The sequence below is a fragment of the Haliotis rubra genome, unplaced genomic scaffold (genome assembly GCF_003918875.1).
Source record: "Haliotis rubra isolate DU_JTF1 unplaced genomic scaffold, ASM391887v1 Scf1806, whole genome shotgun sequence".
In the NCBI taxonomy this organism is placed as follows: domain Eukaryota; kingdom Metazoa; phylum Mollusca; class Gastropoda; order Lepetellida; family Haliotidae; genus Haliotis; species Haliotis rubra.
The window spans coordinates 7287-25723 of NW_025765788.1; the positions used below are offsets into that span (position 1 = coordinate 7287).

Here is an 18437-nt window from a genome sequence, read left to right on the forward strand (position 1 = left end):
GTCTAAAATAGTTTTCTACTTTTAAAAATACGTCCTAGCTGGTTTTAACACTTTTTGTGATACTCTAGTTATTTTACAGTCCGTCGATGACTGGTTATTTGACTGCTTGTATTTATTGTGTATGTACAACCTTTCTCGTCTGTATGGCTGAAATATTACCGAGGTGACGTTAAATTTTAACTCACTCACTCTTTAAAATCTAAATTTTAGTAAGTCTTTTGTGTAACGCTACACATGTAAAATGATCGTGGGTTGCAAACCAACAAACACATGTCACAATAATTTATGCCCGGTATACTATAATATGAGGTTACGAGTTTATATGACATCACTTTTACAGACTTGTGTATTTGTATGCTCATGTACTGTAATGAAACAAGACGTCAGCTATCGATACGTACCTCCTTTCACACACAAAGGCACGTTGTGCAACACAAGTCCCATCGTCCCATTGAGAACGACCTGTCACGCCACAACTGAATGCATCGCTCGGTTGAAGTTGCATGTGGTTCTCCAGGCGCCCAATCAGTAAACTTGATTCTATTACCGCTGAATAACCAACTCCATCTTCTTGACCTTAACAGGTCATTACCACCTGTCCATACGCTTCCAGCTAGGAAAAGGAAATTGTGAACTGTTGACAAGAGACTGTATATTATGTTGGTGATGATCATCTGACAAGAGACTGTATATTATATTATGTTGATCATGATCATCTGACAAGAGACTTTGTATATTATGTTGGTCATGATCATCTGACAAGAGACTGTATATTATGTTGGTCATGATCACCTGACAAGAGACTGTATATTATATTATGTTGGTCATGATCATCTGACGAGAGACTGTATATTATGTTGGTCATGATCACCTGACAAGAGACTGTATATTATGTTGGTCATGATCATCTGACGAAGAGACTGTATATTATGTTGGTCATGATCATCTGACGAAGAGACTGTATATTATGTTGGTCATGATCATCTGACAAGAGACTGTATATTATGTTGGTCATGATCATCTGACAAGAGACTTTGTATATTATGTTGGTCATGATCACCTGACAAGAGACTGTATATTATGTTGGTCATGATCATCTGACAAGAGACTGTATATTATGTTGGTCATGATCATCTGACAAGAGACTGTATATTATGTTGGTCATGATCATCTGACAAGAGACTGTATATTATGTTGGTCATGATCATCTGACAAGAGACTGTATATTATGTTGGTCATGATCATCTGACAAGAGACTGTATATTATGTTGGTCATGATCACCTGACAAGAGACTGTATATTATGTTGGTCATGATCATCTGACAAGAGACTGTATATTATGTTGGTCATGATCACCTGACAAGAGACTGTATATTATGTTGGTCATGATCATCTGACAAGAGACTGTATATTATGTTGGTCATGATCACCTGACAAGAGACTGTATATTATGTTGGTCATGATCATCTGACAAGAGACTGTATATTATGTTGGTCATTATCATCTGACAAGAGACTGTATATTATGTTGGTCATGATCACCTGACAAGAGACTGTATATTATGTTGGTCATGATCATCTGACAAGAGACTGTATATTATGTTGGTCATGATCACCTGACAAGAGACTGTATATTATGTTGGTCATGATCACCTGACAAGAGACTGTATATTATGTTGGTCATGATCACCTGACGAGGAGACTGTATATATTATGTTGGTCATGATCATCTGACAAGAGACTTTGTATATTATGTTGGTCAATGATCATCTGACAAGAGACTGTATATTATGTTGGTCATGATCATCCTGACAATGAGACTGTATATTATGTTGGTCATGATCATCTGACAAGAGACTTTGTATATTATGTTGGTCATGATCATCTGACAAAGAGACTGTATATTATGTTGGTCATGATCATCTGACAAAGAGACTGTATATTATGTTGGTCATGATCATCTGACAAGAGACTGTATATTATGTTGGTCATGATCATCTGACAAGAGACTTTGTATATATGTTGGTCATGATCATCTGACAAGAGACTGTATATATGTTGGTCATGATCATCTGACAAGAGATATGTATATTATGTTGGTCATGATCACCTGACAAGAGACTGTATATTATGTTGGTCATGATCATCTGACGAGAGACTGTATATTATGTTGGTCATGATCACCTGACAAGAGACTGTATATTATGTTGGTCATGATCATCTGACAAAGAGACTGTATATTATGTTGGTCATGATCATCTGACGAGGAGACTCTATATTATGTTGGTCATTATCATCTGACAAGAGACTGTATATTATGTTGGTCATGATCATCTGACTGTACGAGAGACTGTATATTATGTTGGTCATGATCACCTGACAAGAGACTTTGTATATTATGTTGGTCATGATCACCTGACAAGAGACTGTATATTATGTTGGTCATGATCATCTGACAAGAGACTTGTATATTATGTTGGTCATGATCATCTGACGAGACTGTATATAATGTTGGTCATGATCATCTGACAAGAGACTGTATATTATGTTGGTCATGATCATCTGACAAGAGACTGTATATTATGTTGGTCATGATCATCTGACGAGACTGTATATTATGTTGGTCATGATCATCTGACAAGAGACTGTATATTATGTTGGTCATGATCATCTGACAAAGAGACTGTATATTATGTTGGTCATGATCATCTGACAAGAGACTGTATATTATGTTGGTCATGATCATCTGACGAGACTGTATATTATGTTGGTCATGATCATCTGACAAGAGACTGTATATGTATGTTATGTTGGTCATGATCATCTGACAAGAGACTGTATATTATGTTGGTCATGATCATCTGACGAGAAGACTGTATATTATGTTGGTTATGATCATCTGACGAGACTGTATATGATGTTGGTCATGATCATCTGACAAGAGACTGTATATTATGTTGGTCATGATCATCTGACAAGAGACTGTATATTATGTTGGTCATGATCACCTGACGAGAGACTGTATATTATGTTGGTCATGGTCATCTGACAAGAGACTGTATATTATGTTGGTCATGATCATCTGACAAGAGACTGTATATTATGTTGGTCATGATCATCTGACAAAGAGACTGTATATTATGTTGGTCATGATCATCTGACAAGACTGACTGTATATTATGTTGGTCATGATCATCTGACGAGAGACTGTATATTATGTTGGTCATGATCATCTGACAAGAGACTGTATATTATGTTGGTCATGATCATCTGACAAGTGACTGTATATTATGTTGGTCATGATCATCTGACGAGAGACTGTATATTATGTTGGTCATGATCATCTGACGAGAGACTGTATATTATGTTGGTCATGATCATCTGACAAGAGACTGTATATTATGTTGGTCATGATCATCTGACGAGAGACTGTATATTATGTTGGTCATGATCATCTGACAAGTGACTGACTGTATATTATGTTGGTCATGATCATCTGACGAGAGACTGTATATTATGTTGGTCATGATCATCTGACAAGTGACTGTATATTATGTTGGTCATGATCATCTGACGAAGAGACTGTATATTATGTTGGTCATGATCATCTGACGAGAGACTGTATATTATGTTGGTCATGATCATCTGACAAGTGACTGTATATTATGTTGGTCATGATCATCTGACAAGAGACTGTGTATATTATGTTGGTCATGATCATCTGACAAGAGACTGTATATTATGTTGGTCATGATCATCTGACAAGAGACTGTATATTATGTTGGTCATGATCATCTGACGAGAGACTGTATATTATGTTGGTCATGATCATCTGACAAGAGACTGTATATTATGTTGGTCATGATCACCTGACAAGAGACTGTATATTATGTTGGTCATGATCATCTGACAAAGAGACTGTATATTATGTTGGTCATGATCATCTGACAAGAGACTGTATATTATGTTGGTCATGATCATCTGACGAGAGACTGTATATTATGTTGGTCATGATCATCTGACAAGTGACTGTATATTATGTTGGTCATGATCATCTGACGAGACTGTATATTATGTTGGTCATGATCATCTGACAAGAGACTGTATATTATGTTGGTCATGATCACCTGACAAGAGACTGTATATTATGTTGGTCATGATCATCTGACAAGGAGACTGTATATTATGTTGGTCATGATCATCTGACAAGATTGACTGTATATTATGTTGGTCATGATCATCTGACAAGAGACTGTATATTATGTTGGTCATGATCACCCTGACAAGAGACTGTATATTATGTTGGTCATGATCATCTGACAAGAGACTGTATATTATGTTGGTCATGATCATCTGACAAGAGACTGTATATTATGTTGGTCATGATCATCTGACAAGAGACTGTATATTATGTTGGTCATGATCATCTGACAAGAGACTGTATATTATGTTGGTCATGATCATCTGACGAAGAAGACTGTATATTATGTTGGTCATGATCATCTGACGAGAGACTGTATATTATGTTGGTCATGATCATCTGACAAGAGACTGTATATTATGTTGGTCATGATCATCTGACGAGGAGACTGTATATTATGTTGGTCATGATCATCTGACAAGAGACTGTATATTATGTTGGTCATGATCATCTGACAAGAGACTGTATATTATGTTGGTCATGATCATCTGACAAGTGACTGTATATTATGTTGGTCATGATCATCTGACAAGAGACTGTATATTATGTTGGTCATGATCATCTGACAAGAGACTGTATATTATGTTGGTCATGATCATCTGACAAGAGACTGTATATTATGTTGGTCATGATCATCTGACGAGACTGTATATATTATGTTGGTCATGATCATCTGACAAGAGACTGTATATTATGTTGGTCATGATCATCTGACAAGTGACTGTATATTATGTTGGTCATGATCATCTGACAAGAGACTGTATATTATGTTGGTCATGATCATCTGACAAGTGACTGTATATTATGTTGGTCATGATCATCTGACAAGAGACTGTATATTATGTTGGTCATGATCATCTGACAAGTGACTGTATATTATGTTGGTCATGATCATCTGACAAGTGACTGTATATTATGTTGGTCATGATCATCTGACGAGACTGTATATTATGTTGGTCATGATCACCTGACAAGAGACTGTATATTATGTTGGTCATGATCATCTGACAAGAGACTGTATATTATGTTGGTCATGATCACCTGACAAGAGACTGTATATTATGTTGGTCATGATCATCTGACAAGAGACTGTATATTATGTTGGTCATGATCACCTGACGAGAGACTGTATATTATGTTGGTCATGATCATCTGACAAGAGACTGTATATTATGTTGGTCATGGTCATCTGACAAAGAGACTGTATATTATGTTGGTCATGATCATCTGACAAGAGACTGTATATTATGTTGGTCATGATCACCTGACAAGAGACTGTATATTATGTTGGTCATGATCATCTGACAAAGAGACTGTATACATTATGTTGGTCATGATCATCGGACAAGAGACTGTATATTATGTTGGTCATGATCATCTGACAAAGAGACTTTGTATATTATGTTGGTCATGATCATCTGACAAAGAGACTATTATGTTGGTCATGATCATCTGACGAGAGACTGTATATTATGTTGGTCATGATCATCTGACGAGAGACTGTATATTATGTTGGTCATGATCATCTGACAAGAGACCGTATATATTATGTTGGTCATGATCATCTGACAAGAGACTGTATATTATGTTGGTCATGATCATCTGACAAGAGACTGTATATTATGTTGGTCATGATCATCTGACAAGAGACTGTATATTATGTTGGTCGCGATCATCTGACAAAGAGACTGTATATTATGTTGGTCATGATCATCTGACAAAGAGACTGTATATTATGTCATCTGACAAGAGACTTTATATATTATGTTGGTCATGATCACCTGACAAGAGACTTTGTATATTATGTTGGTCCTTGATCATCTGACAAGAGACTTTGTATATTATGTTGGTCATGATCATCTGACGAGACTGTATATTATGTTGGTCATGATCATCTGACGAGACTTTGTATATTATGTTGGTCATGATCATCTGACAAGAGACTTTGTATATTATGTTGGTCATGATCATCTGACGAGAGACTGTATATTATGTTGGTCATGATCATCTGACAAGAGAGACTGTATATTATGTTGGTCATGATCATCTGACAAGAGACTGTATATTATGTTGGTCATGATCATCTGACAAGAGACTGTATATTATGTTGGTCATGATCATCTGACAAGAGACTGTATATTATGTTGGTCATGATCATCTGACAAGAGACTGTATATTATTATGTTATGTTGGTCATGATCATCTGACAAGAGACTGTATATTATGTTGGTCATGATCATCTGACAAGAGACTGTATATTATGTTGGTCATGATCACCTGACAAGAGACTTTGTATATTATGTTGGTCATGATCATCTGACAAGAGACTGTATATTATGTTGGTCATGATCATCTGACAAGAGACTGTATATTATGTTGGTCATGATCACCTGACAAGAGACTGTATATTATGTTGGTCATGATCATCTGACAAGAGACTGTATATTATGTTGGTCATGATCATCTGACAAGAGACTATTATGTTGGTCATGGTCCGAACAAGATATCATGAAGTTATCCCTCCATCTGGCAGTCAGGGACCCTATACGCTGTTCACAATTTTACTATCTGTTAACAATTGCCTGTCCTACAAAAACTCAAACTTTATGTGGAAGAGAGTCACAAGACTTACAGAGGAATTTTGTACATTAGGTAGTTAGCGGAGTAAGCCGAGTGAAATCAGTTAATGTATATAGTTATATTATAGTATAATAGTTATATAGTTATATTCCAGTCTTGCTATATGTACCACCACTGTTCCTGAGTAACTGCTTCACGAAGTCATTCTCCGAAGATGAGTCTATTTCAACCAGGAAGCCCCCAAATCGTTCACAGATTTCCTGTTGTGAAAACATCAAACTGTCATTGACATATGTTTGTGGTCCATAAGATCTGGCTGACCAACTGTTATTTACGGCACATGAGGCTAAAACTGAATCAATAGATTTGAAGTACGACCACGGGTTACCTGCACTAATCATAGTACAGTAACACGTGTGTAGCATTATAAGTAGTAGCATAACTGTAAATATTTTAAAAGTATCACCACAAACATTCACTAATCACGTACCGCCGCGCCTGTCCACGTTTCTTTGAAGTTCACATAGGCGTAGCAAGACTCTCCGTAATAAGACCAATCTTCAGGGCAGCCGTTGGATGCTGCAACATTACATGGGAAGTGATGGTTGTGTAAAAGACTGATGATTACACACACACACACAGACGCACACACGCACGCACGCACGCACGCACGCACGCATGCATATATATGTATAATGCAAAAAGATAATAACATGATTTGTGGTGTTTTCCTTAGTCAGTGTTTTACTGCTGGCAGGATAATATCGATATGTATGATCTGACACTAGGCATCATGACACACCCTTGAAGAGATGTGGTGTCCAAATACAGTTTACGAATTCAGTATCGTGTGTGTCCACCATTGGCGTTGATACAGGCTTGACAACGACGATGCAAAATGACACTTAGCGATTGAAGAAAGCTCGGGGAATGGTGTTCCATGTCTGAACCAACTTTGTCTCAATTCGGCTAACGTCATTGCCTGATTCTTGGCCTGACGTAAACGTCTCTCCATGTGATCCCAAGCGTGCTCGATAGGGGACAAGTCTGGAGAAACAGCTGACCAGCGGAGTACCGGAATGTCACAACACGAGCGACATGTGGACGGGCATTGTCTTGCTGAAACGTGAAGTTACGTCTCCGTCCTTGAATGAACGGCTGCACATGAGGCCCACTGATTTCATTCCTGTATCGCGGACCTATCAGATTGCCACAAGTTATGTCCGACCATAATTTTCAATATCAGGTGTGTACACTTCAGGAGTAAAAAAGCATGCAAAAGTGAATAAGTGCACGTGCCACGCGCGATACATGACATCAAATTGCATGCAAAGTGCTTTGCTACATCTTTATTACCTCTTCTGATAACATTTTATACTGAGTCAAAATAAAACTTCATAATTCATATTTGTATATAAAATATATATATGGACCCTAGTCCAGGTCGATCACGTGTGACGTTACAGGCGGCGGAGCGTCAAATCGTCTTTGACGGCTACAGGAACCAGACATGAGTTGTTTAGGGGTCGACTGTCGGCACAAACCACCCGACACCGGTTGCGAGCTGCTCACCACCGTGTTCGACGGCCATATCGCGGAACCATCTTGACGCCATTACATTGACGTCAGCTGTGGGCCCGACAACACCTCCGATGGACTCCGAGAGACTGGAATCGAGTTGTCTTCAGTGATGAATCAAGATTTACCCTCACGTCGTCCAGAACGGTGGTGATCCTTCATCTCATTGGTATCTTTGTGTTTTCTGACAAACAGACTGTTGAGGACATTCATTTCCCGACTAATCACAATAAAGAACATACCAGAGTTATGCCTACCAATAATAGGCCATATCTGGGCATCAGATAATCTTCTTTGTGCCATGGCAGAAGAGAAATGAACATTTTAACCCATACAGGACATTTGACAAGGGCACAAATGCACCTGTGAACTGTCGTGCACTCGGGTTTGCTTCTGATGCAAAATGCAAAAGAAGTGGGAGATATAAATAAGATGCATTAAATCAAACCAGCTATCAGTTACATCTCCTTGGGTTGTCAGTCCATATTATGCGACACATTGTATTGGCCACAGCAGATGTAAACCAGAATATTTATTGAAAGGAATAATGTTTTCCTTTTTGCATCCCTTGCTATGAAAGAATCACAGTCAACCATATCTTGCTTGACTGTATTGATTTTAAATATTCCATGCAAAGCAGTTAAGGACCTTTTAGTAAAATTCATTTTCATTTAATTTGTGCTTTTTAAAAGTCATACATGTTGATTAGTTACGTATTTAATAAATTGGTGGCATATGGTTATTGACTGAGGTTGTTTGTGGTAGTCAGCGGGCTTTGGTGTACCGTAAAGTTGTTATCCCCTGAGATGGAATGTAAGACCAGGTCATTCAAGGCATTTTATATCTACCACTGTTTACATAGTATAAGGTGTTGTATAACATGTTACAGTAAGACTAAGTGGCCCCTGGGTTGGTGATCTATGATCCGGTTTTATATTGTTTCGTTCTCTATAGTGATATCGTTTTATAATGGCAAGCTAGTTTTAAGACAGAATCTGTGACAGTTTTACTGTCTACTGACGACAGATTTTTATAGTTTAATTGCATTCCTTCCTTCTATTTAGGCATAATTTGCTCTTGTAATGGTATAGCTGAAATATTGCTGATGTGACGATAAGTATAACTCACTCACTCTGAGTCACTCTCAGCTAATGTATGTCAACAAAGATCGTGCCAACTCCAGTCAACTGATTGATGTTTTAATGACTGATATGCTTGATTTGTCTGTCTGTGGGAGATAAATGTTCTGAAAACACGCCTACCAAACCTAGGCATCTGGTTCTAAAGCAACATTATGATCTGTACACTTGGTAAACCCGGATGTGGAGAAACGATGATATAGTTAGCCAGGGTGTTCTTTACACCTTGGCGAGGTAAAGCAATATGACACTATGTTGCCCGTTAATATGACCCTGAGGTGGCTAAAGGTAGAACCAGCCATCACTCCACATAAAAGGTAACGTACCGGAACTAGGTCATTTGTATGGGGTAAGAATCAGCTTTTAGGAACAGTACAACAGTTAGTGTCGGCCCATAGATCATCTGTTATCTAGGATGTTCATTGATGTCATCGTTCTGAATAAGGGGATATTATCTGGATTTGCTTCCGTCCGCATTCATCCTTCCAGAGAAGCGTTTAATATTCCCCTTCAAAGCTTGATGACAGGTCTTGATGAGTCATGAGCTGAGGTGTCTCTTTGATATTGGTAAAATACATTTTCTGAAATTGATATCGGTGAACTTTTCTGGGGCAGAACTTGAAACTCCCTAAATACTCTCCTTCCACTTTGCTATATACATAATTTTTATTTATGGTTTCAGCTATGCTTGGGAGTTTCAAAATATTGTTAACACTGATTTATTTTTTAAACAGTTTTCTCAACGAGTTAAAGATTGTAACATCCAGTGTATATTTTCTATGTTAAATGAACATTCTAATTTAGAGTTCTATTCATGTGTCAAAAGTACGTTTAATATGGAATTATACTTGTCAGCATTATATAACAAAGATTTAAGAAGGTTTTTATCACTTTTAAGATTTATTGAATTAAATATTATGAAGAATAGAGGTAGAAGAAATAATATCCCAAGAGAATTTGATTTTGTCCATTTTGTAAGAACATTTTAGAAGATGAGGTTCATTTATTTGCCCACAATATGATGATTTAAGAACAGGATACATGTTAAATATTGACTGTAAAGATAGAAACTCTCTCATTCGCCTTCTTCAAAATTAAAATAGCAATTATTTATATATGTATGCAAATTATATTAAGGAAGCGTTTATGCGACGTAGCGCATTATTATTGTGAATATATAAAAATATGTTCTAGTTATTGTGCACATCATACCTTTTGTATTGTAATATATATTGAACATGATCCTGTGGCCTTTCTACTGAATAAAGTTATATATATACACGCCAAAACATTTGACTTGGTCATAATTTGTTGACATATTCATGAAGAGTATTTTTCCATTTTAGGGGATATTGATGTCGTCTTGTTCTGACACTTGAACCTTTTACACAGAGACTAAATACATTTATTATCTAAGTTACCTTAAATGTCATACTTGTTTAGCGTTGGACTGGCATAGTCACCAATGTCACCAAATGTGGCAAAATCACATTTCTTCTAAGCATCACAATCGGATACAATCTCTGCAGGGGAAGGTACACTGGCATTTCTTCCTTGATACTTTCTTATTATACTGACATGACAAAACTCGCTGTAATGTTTTATGGTGGCCTATTGCTACAACACTTTTTAATCAATAACATATGGTGGATAGTATCTAGCACGAATGGCTTGACCAGGCTTTGGTAAAAACACTAACACTTAATCGCTTTGACTGAAGTTTCTCTCCTGAATTTGTTTGTCATAATGTACATATGTCTTCTCCTGGGATCCTCCAATTCTCCCTAGCGACATGTTTTAGAAAGCCTGGTAATACCAGTGGAACACAAGGAATAACACTGCTACATAACATACACTCCAACCCACAAAGTGTGAACGTTGTGTGACGCAAATATCCCTAAATATTCTCCTGGACCCCTGCAAACCCTTGGCAGGCCATTGGAGGTGTCCAGATGACACGGGGACTCAGTAAACATTATAATGTTCCAGGCTTGTCTTTTGAATCTCGAACCTTGTCTATAGATGTAACAATCTCGGGGTGGCTGATGATGAACATGACATGGAAGCAAGCGGCGTATCGCTGGACGTGATAGCTTGCTAATGTTTTACTGTCTCTTGTGGCAGATATGTATTATATTTACTGAAACTGTTCTCCTCACTGTACAGCTCAAATACTGCAGATTTGAGGTTAAATTTTAACCCCACCCCAATCACTTATTACCTGAAGATTTTTCGACTGGTTTGCATAACGCTTAATAAAATCTACACACATACTTTTTCAAACAAATACACAATTTTACATATATTAGTGCATTTCTTGAGACATTTTCACAAGCAGACTGTTCTGAACATTTAAAGAAGCTTATTTCATGTGTGAGGCATGTTTTTTAAAGGAGTTTTTCTGCCGAAGGAACGCGGTAATTTGAGCATTACAATCTGAATAAGAAACATCTGTAACGATAATATTAGTAATTGATCAAGCTATGCCAGTGTTGTACTGTTTGATATGTACATCAAAGGCAAAATACTTACCCAGTGCGCTATTCAAATATACAATGTATATTACTATCAGCAAAATGCACTTCATGTTGTTTTGTCTAGCTTAAACCATTTTGAGTAAGATTATGTAATGAGCTTACCACAAAAAGATGTGAAACAAGCATCTGTACGTGAAGGAGCGGCCCAAGGTTATCCTTCCGCATGTCTGATCACGGCAACTGACGTATGTAAAATTCTGTCATGTGGTATCTCCATGTATTTGTCCTTGCCTTGTGGAATAACAGTGCTTGTGTCAGCAAAGCTGGCTGGGATTTAATACGTAATGAGTACTTTATGATTGTCATCGTTTTGTCCCAACATTTTCTGACCTTTTCCCTTATGTTACATATTTCAAAACACATTCGTGATTCACTGAAGGAAAAGTGAATGATTTGTGAAGTAAGGAAAAGTGAATGATTTGTGAAGTAAGGAAAAGAAGTGGGTAAAGGAAAATAGTTTAATAAAAAAAATATGAAAAACACTATTACAGACAACGGGAGGATTTTGAAGGTCTATACCCGGCAATTGCAACATCGGAGAATCATATTTAATGGATTTACTATGATAGTGTGTAATATTTTACATCTTGTGGCATCCTACTGCACCTCCAGTGGTAATATTTACATCTTGTGGCATCCTACTGCACCTCCAATGGTAATATTTACATCTTGTGGCATCCTACTGCACCTTGTGGCAATATTTACATCTTGTGGCATCCTACTGCACCTCCAGTGGTAATATTTACATCTTGTGGCATCCTACTGCACCTCCAGTGGTAATATTTACATCTTGTGGCATCCTACTGCACCTCCAATGGTAATATTTACATCTTGTGGCATCCTACTGCACCTCCAATGGTAATATTTACATCTTGTGGCATCCTACTGCACCTCCAATGGTAATATCTACATCTTGTGGCATCCTACTGCACCTCCAATGGTAATATTTACATCTTGTGGCATCCTACTGCACCTCCAGTGGTAATATTTACATCTTGTGGCATCCTACTGCACCTCCAATGGTAATATCTACATCTTGTGGCATCCTACTGCACCTCCAGTGGTAATATTTACATCTTGTGGCATCCTACTGCACCTCCAGTGGTAATATTTACATCTTGTGGCATCCTACTGCACCTCCAATGGTAATATTTACATCTTGTGGCATCCTACTGCACCTCCAATGGTAATATTTACATCTTGTGGCATCCTACTGCACCTCCAATGGTAATATTTACATCTTGTGGCATCCTACTGCACCTCCAATGGTAATATTTACATCTTGTGGCATCCTACTGCACCTCCAATGGTAATATTTACATCTTGTGGCATCCTACTGCACCTCCAATGGTAATATGTTACATCTTGTGGCATCCTACTGCACCTCCAGTGGTAATATTTACATCTTGTGGCATCCTACTGCACCCAATGGTAATATTTACATCTTGTGGCATCCTACTGCACCTCCAATGGTAATATTTACATCTTGTGGCATCCTACTGCACCTCCAATGGTAATATTTACATCTTGTGGCATCCTACTGCACCTCCAATGGTAATATTTACATCTTGTGGCATCCTACTGCACCTCCAGTGGTAATATTTACATCTTGTGGCATCCTACTGCACCTCCAATGGTAATATCTACATCTTGTGGCATCCTACTGCACCTCCAATGGTAATATTTACATCTTGTGGCATCCTACTGCACCTCCAATGGTAATATTTACATCTTGTGGCATCCTACTGCACCTCCAATGGTAATATTTACATCTTGTGGCATCCTACTGCACCTCCAATGGTAATATTTACATCTTGTGGCATCCTACTGCACCTCCAGTGGTAATATTTACATCTTGTGGCATCCTACTGCACCTCCAGTGGTAATATTTACATCTTGTGGCATCCTACTGCACCTCCAATGGTAATATTTACATCTTGTGGCATCCTACTGCACCTCCAATGGTAATATTTACATCTTGTGGCATCCTACTGCACCTCCAATGGTAATATTTACATCTTGTGGCATCCTACTGCACCTCCAATGGTAATATTTACATCTTGTGGCATCCTACTGCACCTCCAGTGGTAATATTTACATCTTGTGGCATCCTACTGCACCTCCAATGGTAATATTTACATCTTGTGGCATCCTACTGCACCTCCAATGGTAATATTTACATCTTGTGGCATCCTACTGCACCTCCAATGGTAATATTTACATCTTGTGGCATCCTACTGCACCTCCAATGGTAATATTTACATCTTGTGGCATCCTACTGCACCTCCAATGGTAATATTTACATCTTGTGGCATCCTACTGCACCTCCAATGGTAATATTTACATCTTGTGGCATCCTACTGCACCTCCAGTGGTAATATTTACATCTTGTGGCATCCTACTGCACCTCCAGTGGTAATATTTACATCTTGTGGCATCCTACTGCACCTCCAATGGTAATATTTACATCTTGTGGTAATACTGCACCTCCAATGGTACATTACATCTTGTGGCATCCTACTGCACCTCCAATGGTAATATTTACATCTTGTGGCATCCTACTGCACCTCCAATGGTAATATTTACATCTTGTGGCATCCTACTGCACCTCCAATGGTAATATTTACATCTTGTGGCATCCTACTGCACCTCCAATGGTAATATTTACATCTTGTGGCATCCTACTGCACCTCCAATGGTAATATTTACATCTTGTGGCATCCTACTGCACCTCCAATGGTAATATTTACATCTTGTGGCATCCTACTGCACCTCCAGTGGTAATATTTACATCTTGTGGCATCCTACTGCACCTCCAGTGGTAATATTTACATCTTGTGGCATCCTACTGCACCTCCAATGGTAATATTTACATCTTGTGGCATCCTACTGCACCTCCAATGGTAATATTTACATCTTGTGGCATCCTACTGCACCTCCAATGGTAATATTTACATCTTGTGGCATCCTACTGCACCTCCAATGGTAATATTTACATCTTGTGGCATCCTACTGCACCTCCAATGGTAATATTTACATCTTGTGGCATCCTACTGCACCTCCAATGGTAATATTTACATCTTGTGGCATCCTACTGCACCTCCAGTGGTAATATTTACATCTTGTGGCATCCTACTGCACCTCCAATGGTAATATTTACATCTTGTGGCATCCTACTGCACCTCCAGTGGTAATATTTACATCTTGTGGCATCCTACTGCACCTCCAATGGTAATATTTACATCTTGTGGCATCCTACTGCACCTCCAATGGTAATATTTACATCTTGTGGCATCCTACTGCACCTCCAATGGTAATATTTACATCTTGTGGCATCCTACTGCACCTCCAATGGTAATATTTACATCTTGTGGCATCCTACTGCACCTCCATCCTACTGCACCTGGTAATATATTTACATCTTGTGGCATCCTACTGCACCTCCAGTGGTAATATTTACATCTTGTGGCATCCTACTGCACCTCCAGTGGTAATATTTACATCTTGTGGCATCCTACTGCACCTCCAGTGGTAATATTTACATCTTGTGGCATCCTACTGCACCTCCAATGGTAATATTTACATCTTGTGGCATCCTACTGCACCTCCAGTGGTACATATTTACATCTTGTGGCATCCTTGTGGCACTGCACCTCCAATGGTAATATTTACATCTTGTGGCATCCTACTGCACCTCCAATGGTAATATTTACATCTTGTGGCATCCTACTGCACCTCCAGTGGTAATATTTACATCTTGTGGCATCCTACTGCACCTCCAGTGGTAATATTTACATCTTGTGGCATCCTACTGCACCTCCAATGGTAATATTTACATCTTGTGGCATCCTACTGCACCTCCAATGGTAATATTTACATCTTGTGGCATCCTACTGCACCTCCAGTGGTAATATTTACATCTTGTGGCATCCTACTGCACCTCCAGTGGTAATATCTACATCTTGTGGCATCCTACTGCACCTCCAGTGGTAATATTTACATCTTGTGGCATCCTACTGCACCTCCAGTGGTAATATTTACATCTTGTGGCATCCTACTGCACCTCCAATGGTAATATTTACATCTTGTGGCATCCTACTGCACCTCCAATGGTAATATTATTACATCTTGTGGCATCCTACTGCACCTCCAATGGTAATATTTACATCTTGTGGCATCCTACTGCACCTCCAGTGGTAATGGTAATATTTACATCTTGTGGCATCCTACTGCACCTCCAATGGTAATATTTACATCTTGTGGCATCCTACTGCACCTCCAATGGTAATATTTACATCTTGTGGCATCCTACTGCACCTCCAGTGGTAATATTTACATCTTGTGGCATCCTACTGCACCTCCAATGGTAATATTTACATCTTGTGGCATCCTACTGCACCTCCAGTGGTAATATTTACATCTTGTGGCATCCTACTGCACCTCCAATGGTAATATTTACATCTTGTGGCATCCTACTGCACCTCCAGTGGTAATATTTACATCTTGTGGCATCCTACTGCACCTCCAATGGTAATATTTACATCTTGTGGCTCCAATGGTAATCCTACTGCACCTCCAGTGGTAATATTTACATCTTGTGGCATCCTACTGCACCTCCAGTGGTAATATTTACATCTTGTGGCATCCTACTGCACCTCCAGTGGTAATATAGAATTTGTACACTACTAAAATTTCGATGTGCATGCATTATCTGCGTAATTGCGTGATGCGTAGTGCGTATTACGTGTGCGTAGTGTCCAATTCCATGTGTACCTGTATAAAGAGACTATATGATGCATTAAATCAAGTCTTTCTTTTCCTGTAGATCGTACTGATCACAATTGCTGTGTCTACAATGCCACCTTGTTTCTCAATGAACACTGGAGAACTAACAGACATAACAGAAGATGATGAGGATGTGATTATCACAGGTTTATTGTTCTGTTATGTGCAAAAAAACACAGAAATCGAAGGCAACGGTCAATGTTTGGAAATTTGAATAAATATGTTTTACCCTATATGTAGACCAGCTTTCTTGTTGGAGTACAGTGGACTGATCCAAGGGAGGTAACTACATACATGGCGTTCAGGCGTATCGGTGAAGCGACTTGTACATGGTTGTGCATTCCGGCTAGAACAAAGTCGGCTGCTGTTATATAGAATCTTTATGGAACTTATGAAATATACTATAGTTTTCCACGCATCCACGGAGAGACTACCGGAATAGTTGGTGAAACAGCAAACAGTCCAGGTGAGCAAAGCATATTAAAACCTCTAATTATGTATACAGACAGGTGTCACACCCTTGTCACAGCAGTGATATCCGCGGATGACCAGCGATAACCCTGACGTGTGTGTCTGTGTGTGTCATAGTTTACAAACAAAACTACATAACTGATACTATGACAATAAAACCGGAAGTTACATCAGCAATAAAATAGACCATTCACAGAGAACCGAAAGTGAAACTAGGGTTTGCCAGGGGATTGTTTAGAATGCTCGTCAGTGGCGTCCATCAGTGAGTCATACATACAGTGTCCCCGATTGCTGCTGCTGCTTTCGCTTCACTTGGATGCTGTGTGGGTCAGTAACTTAACTTTTTGTAGCTGTTTGTCTAGGATCCTCTCTGTGTAGATGGAGGAACAACCTAGATTAGAGGGGTGGGGTAAATCATTTCAATCCGTGATGTGGCCGGGGTTTAATCATGGGGTTGGGGCTGGAGTTCACATATAAAATTGATGGTAAAGACATACATATATGCTCTGAATGCAGACATACATGTATGTTTTAGACTCAGGATCAATATTGTCTCGAGGCGTGTCACCTGACTGAGGGCATATCTATTGATAGAAACATTCTGAACTTGCGGATAGATGTACTGAAGGTGCCTATAGCACATTAGCCAAGGCAAACATGTGCATAACAGGAACGTCGTACTCTCCATGTATAGTAGTTTTAAGAAAATCACCTTGTACAGCATCCTTTCATCTTTTTTCTTTCGAGTCAACGGAGGATGTAGTTGGGATGTATTCTAAAACGGTAACAGTTCCAGTCATATATGCTCCGGAAACACCCTCAAAGACCTTTGTATGGCTAGCTCAACAATCTGAACTCGGTGACGCTGGGGTCAGATGAAGTGGGGGCATCACTTTTTGAAACGGTGTAAACATCTGCAGTATGTTTATCCGGTAAATATGTGGAGAGTTGATATTTGTTCAAAAATGAAAAGGTAACTTCAGTCAAAAGTCCTTCCCAAACCAATTCTTTTATGACTTGTATTGTATTAATGGATTCTCCCTATGTTTGGGATGGATTCATTGCTGAAACATGATAAAAGAGACGAATATAATAAAGCGATCGACAACTAAGCTGTATGCAATGATTTCATTACATAAGGAATTGT

The 18437-nt window shown here is 38.6% G+C and overlaps 1 protein-coding gene across 1 annotated transcript; it reads right to left on the bottom strand.

Annotated features, from left to right (window-relative positions):
• Positions 1-303: 303 nt before the first annotated feature.
• Positions 304-12148, bottom strand: LOC124273465 (lithostathine-1-like). Its single transcript, XM_046708738.1, has 4 exons — positions 12030-12148; positions 7271-7359; positions 6950-7040; positions 304-613 (listed from the first exon to the last, which is right to left on the bottom strand). The coding sequence occupies exons 1-4, from the start codon at positions 12082-12084 to the stop codon at positions 408-410; spliced, it is 441 nt and encodes a 146-aa protein (XP_046564694.1). The 5' UTR covers positions 12085-12148; the 3' UTR covers positions 304-407.
• Between the last annotated feature and the right edge of the window lie 6289 nt (positions 12149-18437).

What these genes read in the sequence shown, in the direction of transcription:
- LOC124273465 (XM_046708738.1), bottom strand. Translation starts at nt 12,084, where the DNA reads ATGAAGTGCATTTTGCTGATAGTAATATACATTGTATATTTGAATAGC. An exon ending in ATATTTGAATAGCGCACTGG is followed by an intron (nt 7,360 to 12,029) that starts GTAAGTATTTTG and finishes GTAATGTTGCAG; the next exon opens with CATCCAACGGCTGCCCTGAA. An exon ending in AAACGTGGACAGGCGCGGCG is followed by an intron (nt 7,041 to 7,270) that starts GTACGTGATTAG and finishes TTTTCACAACAG; the next exon opens with GAAATCTGTGAACGATTTGG.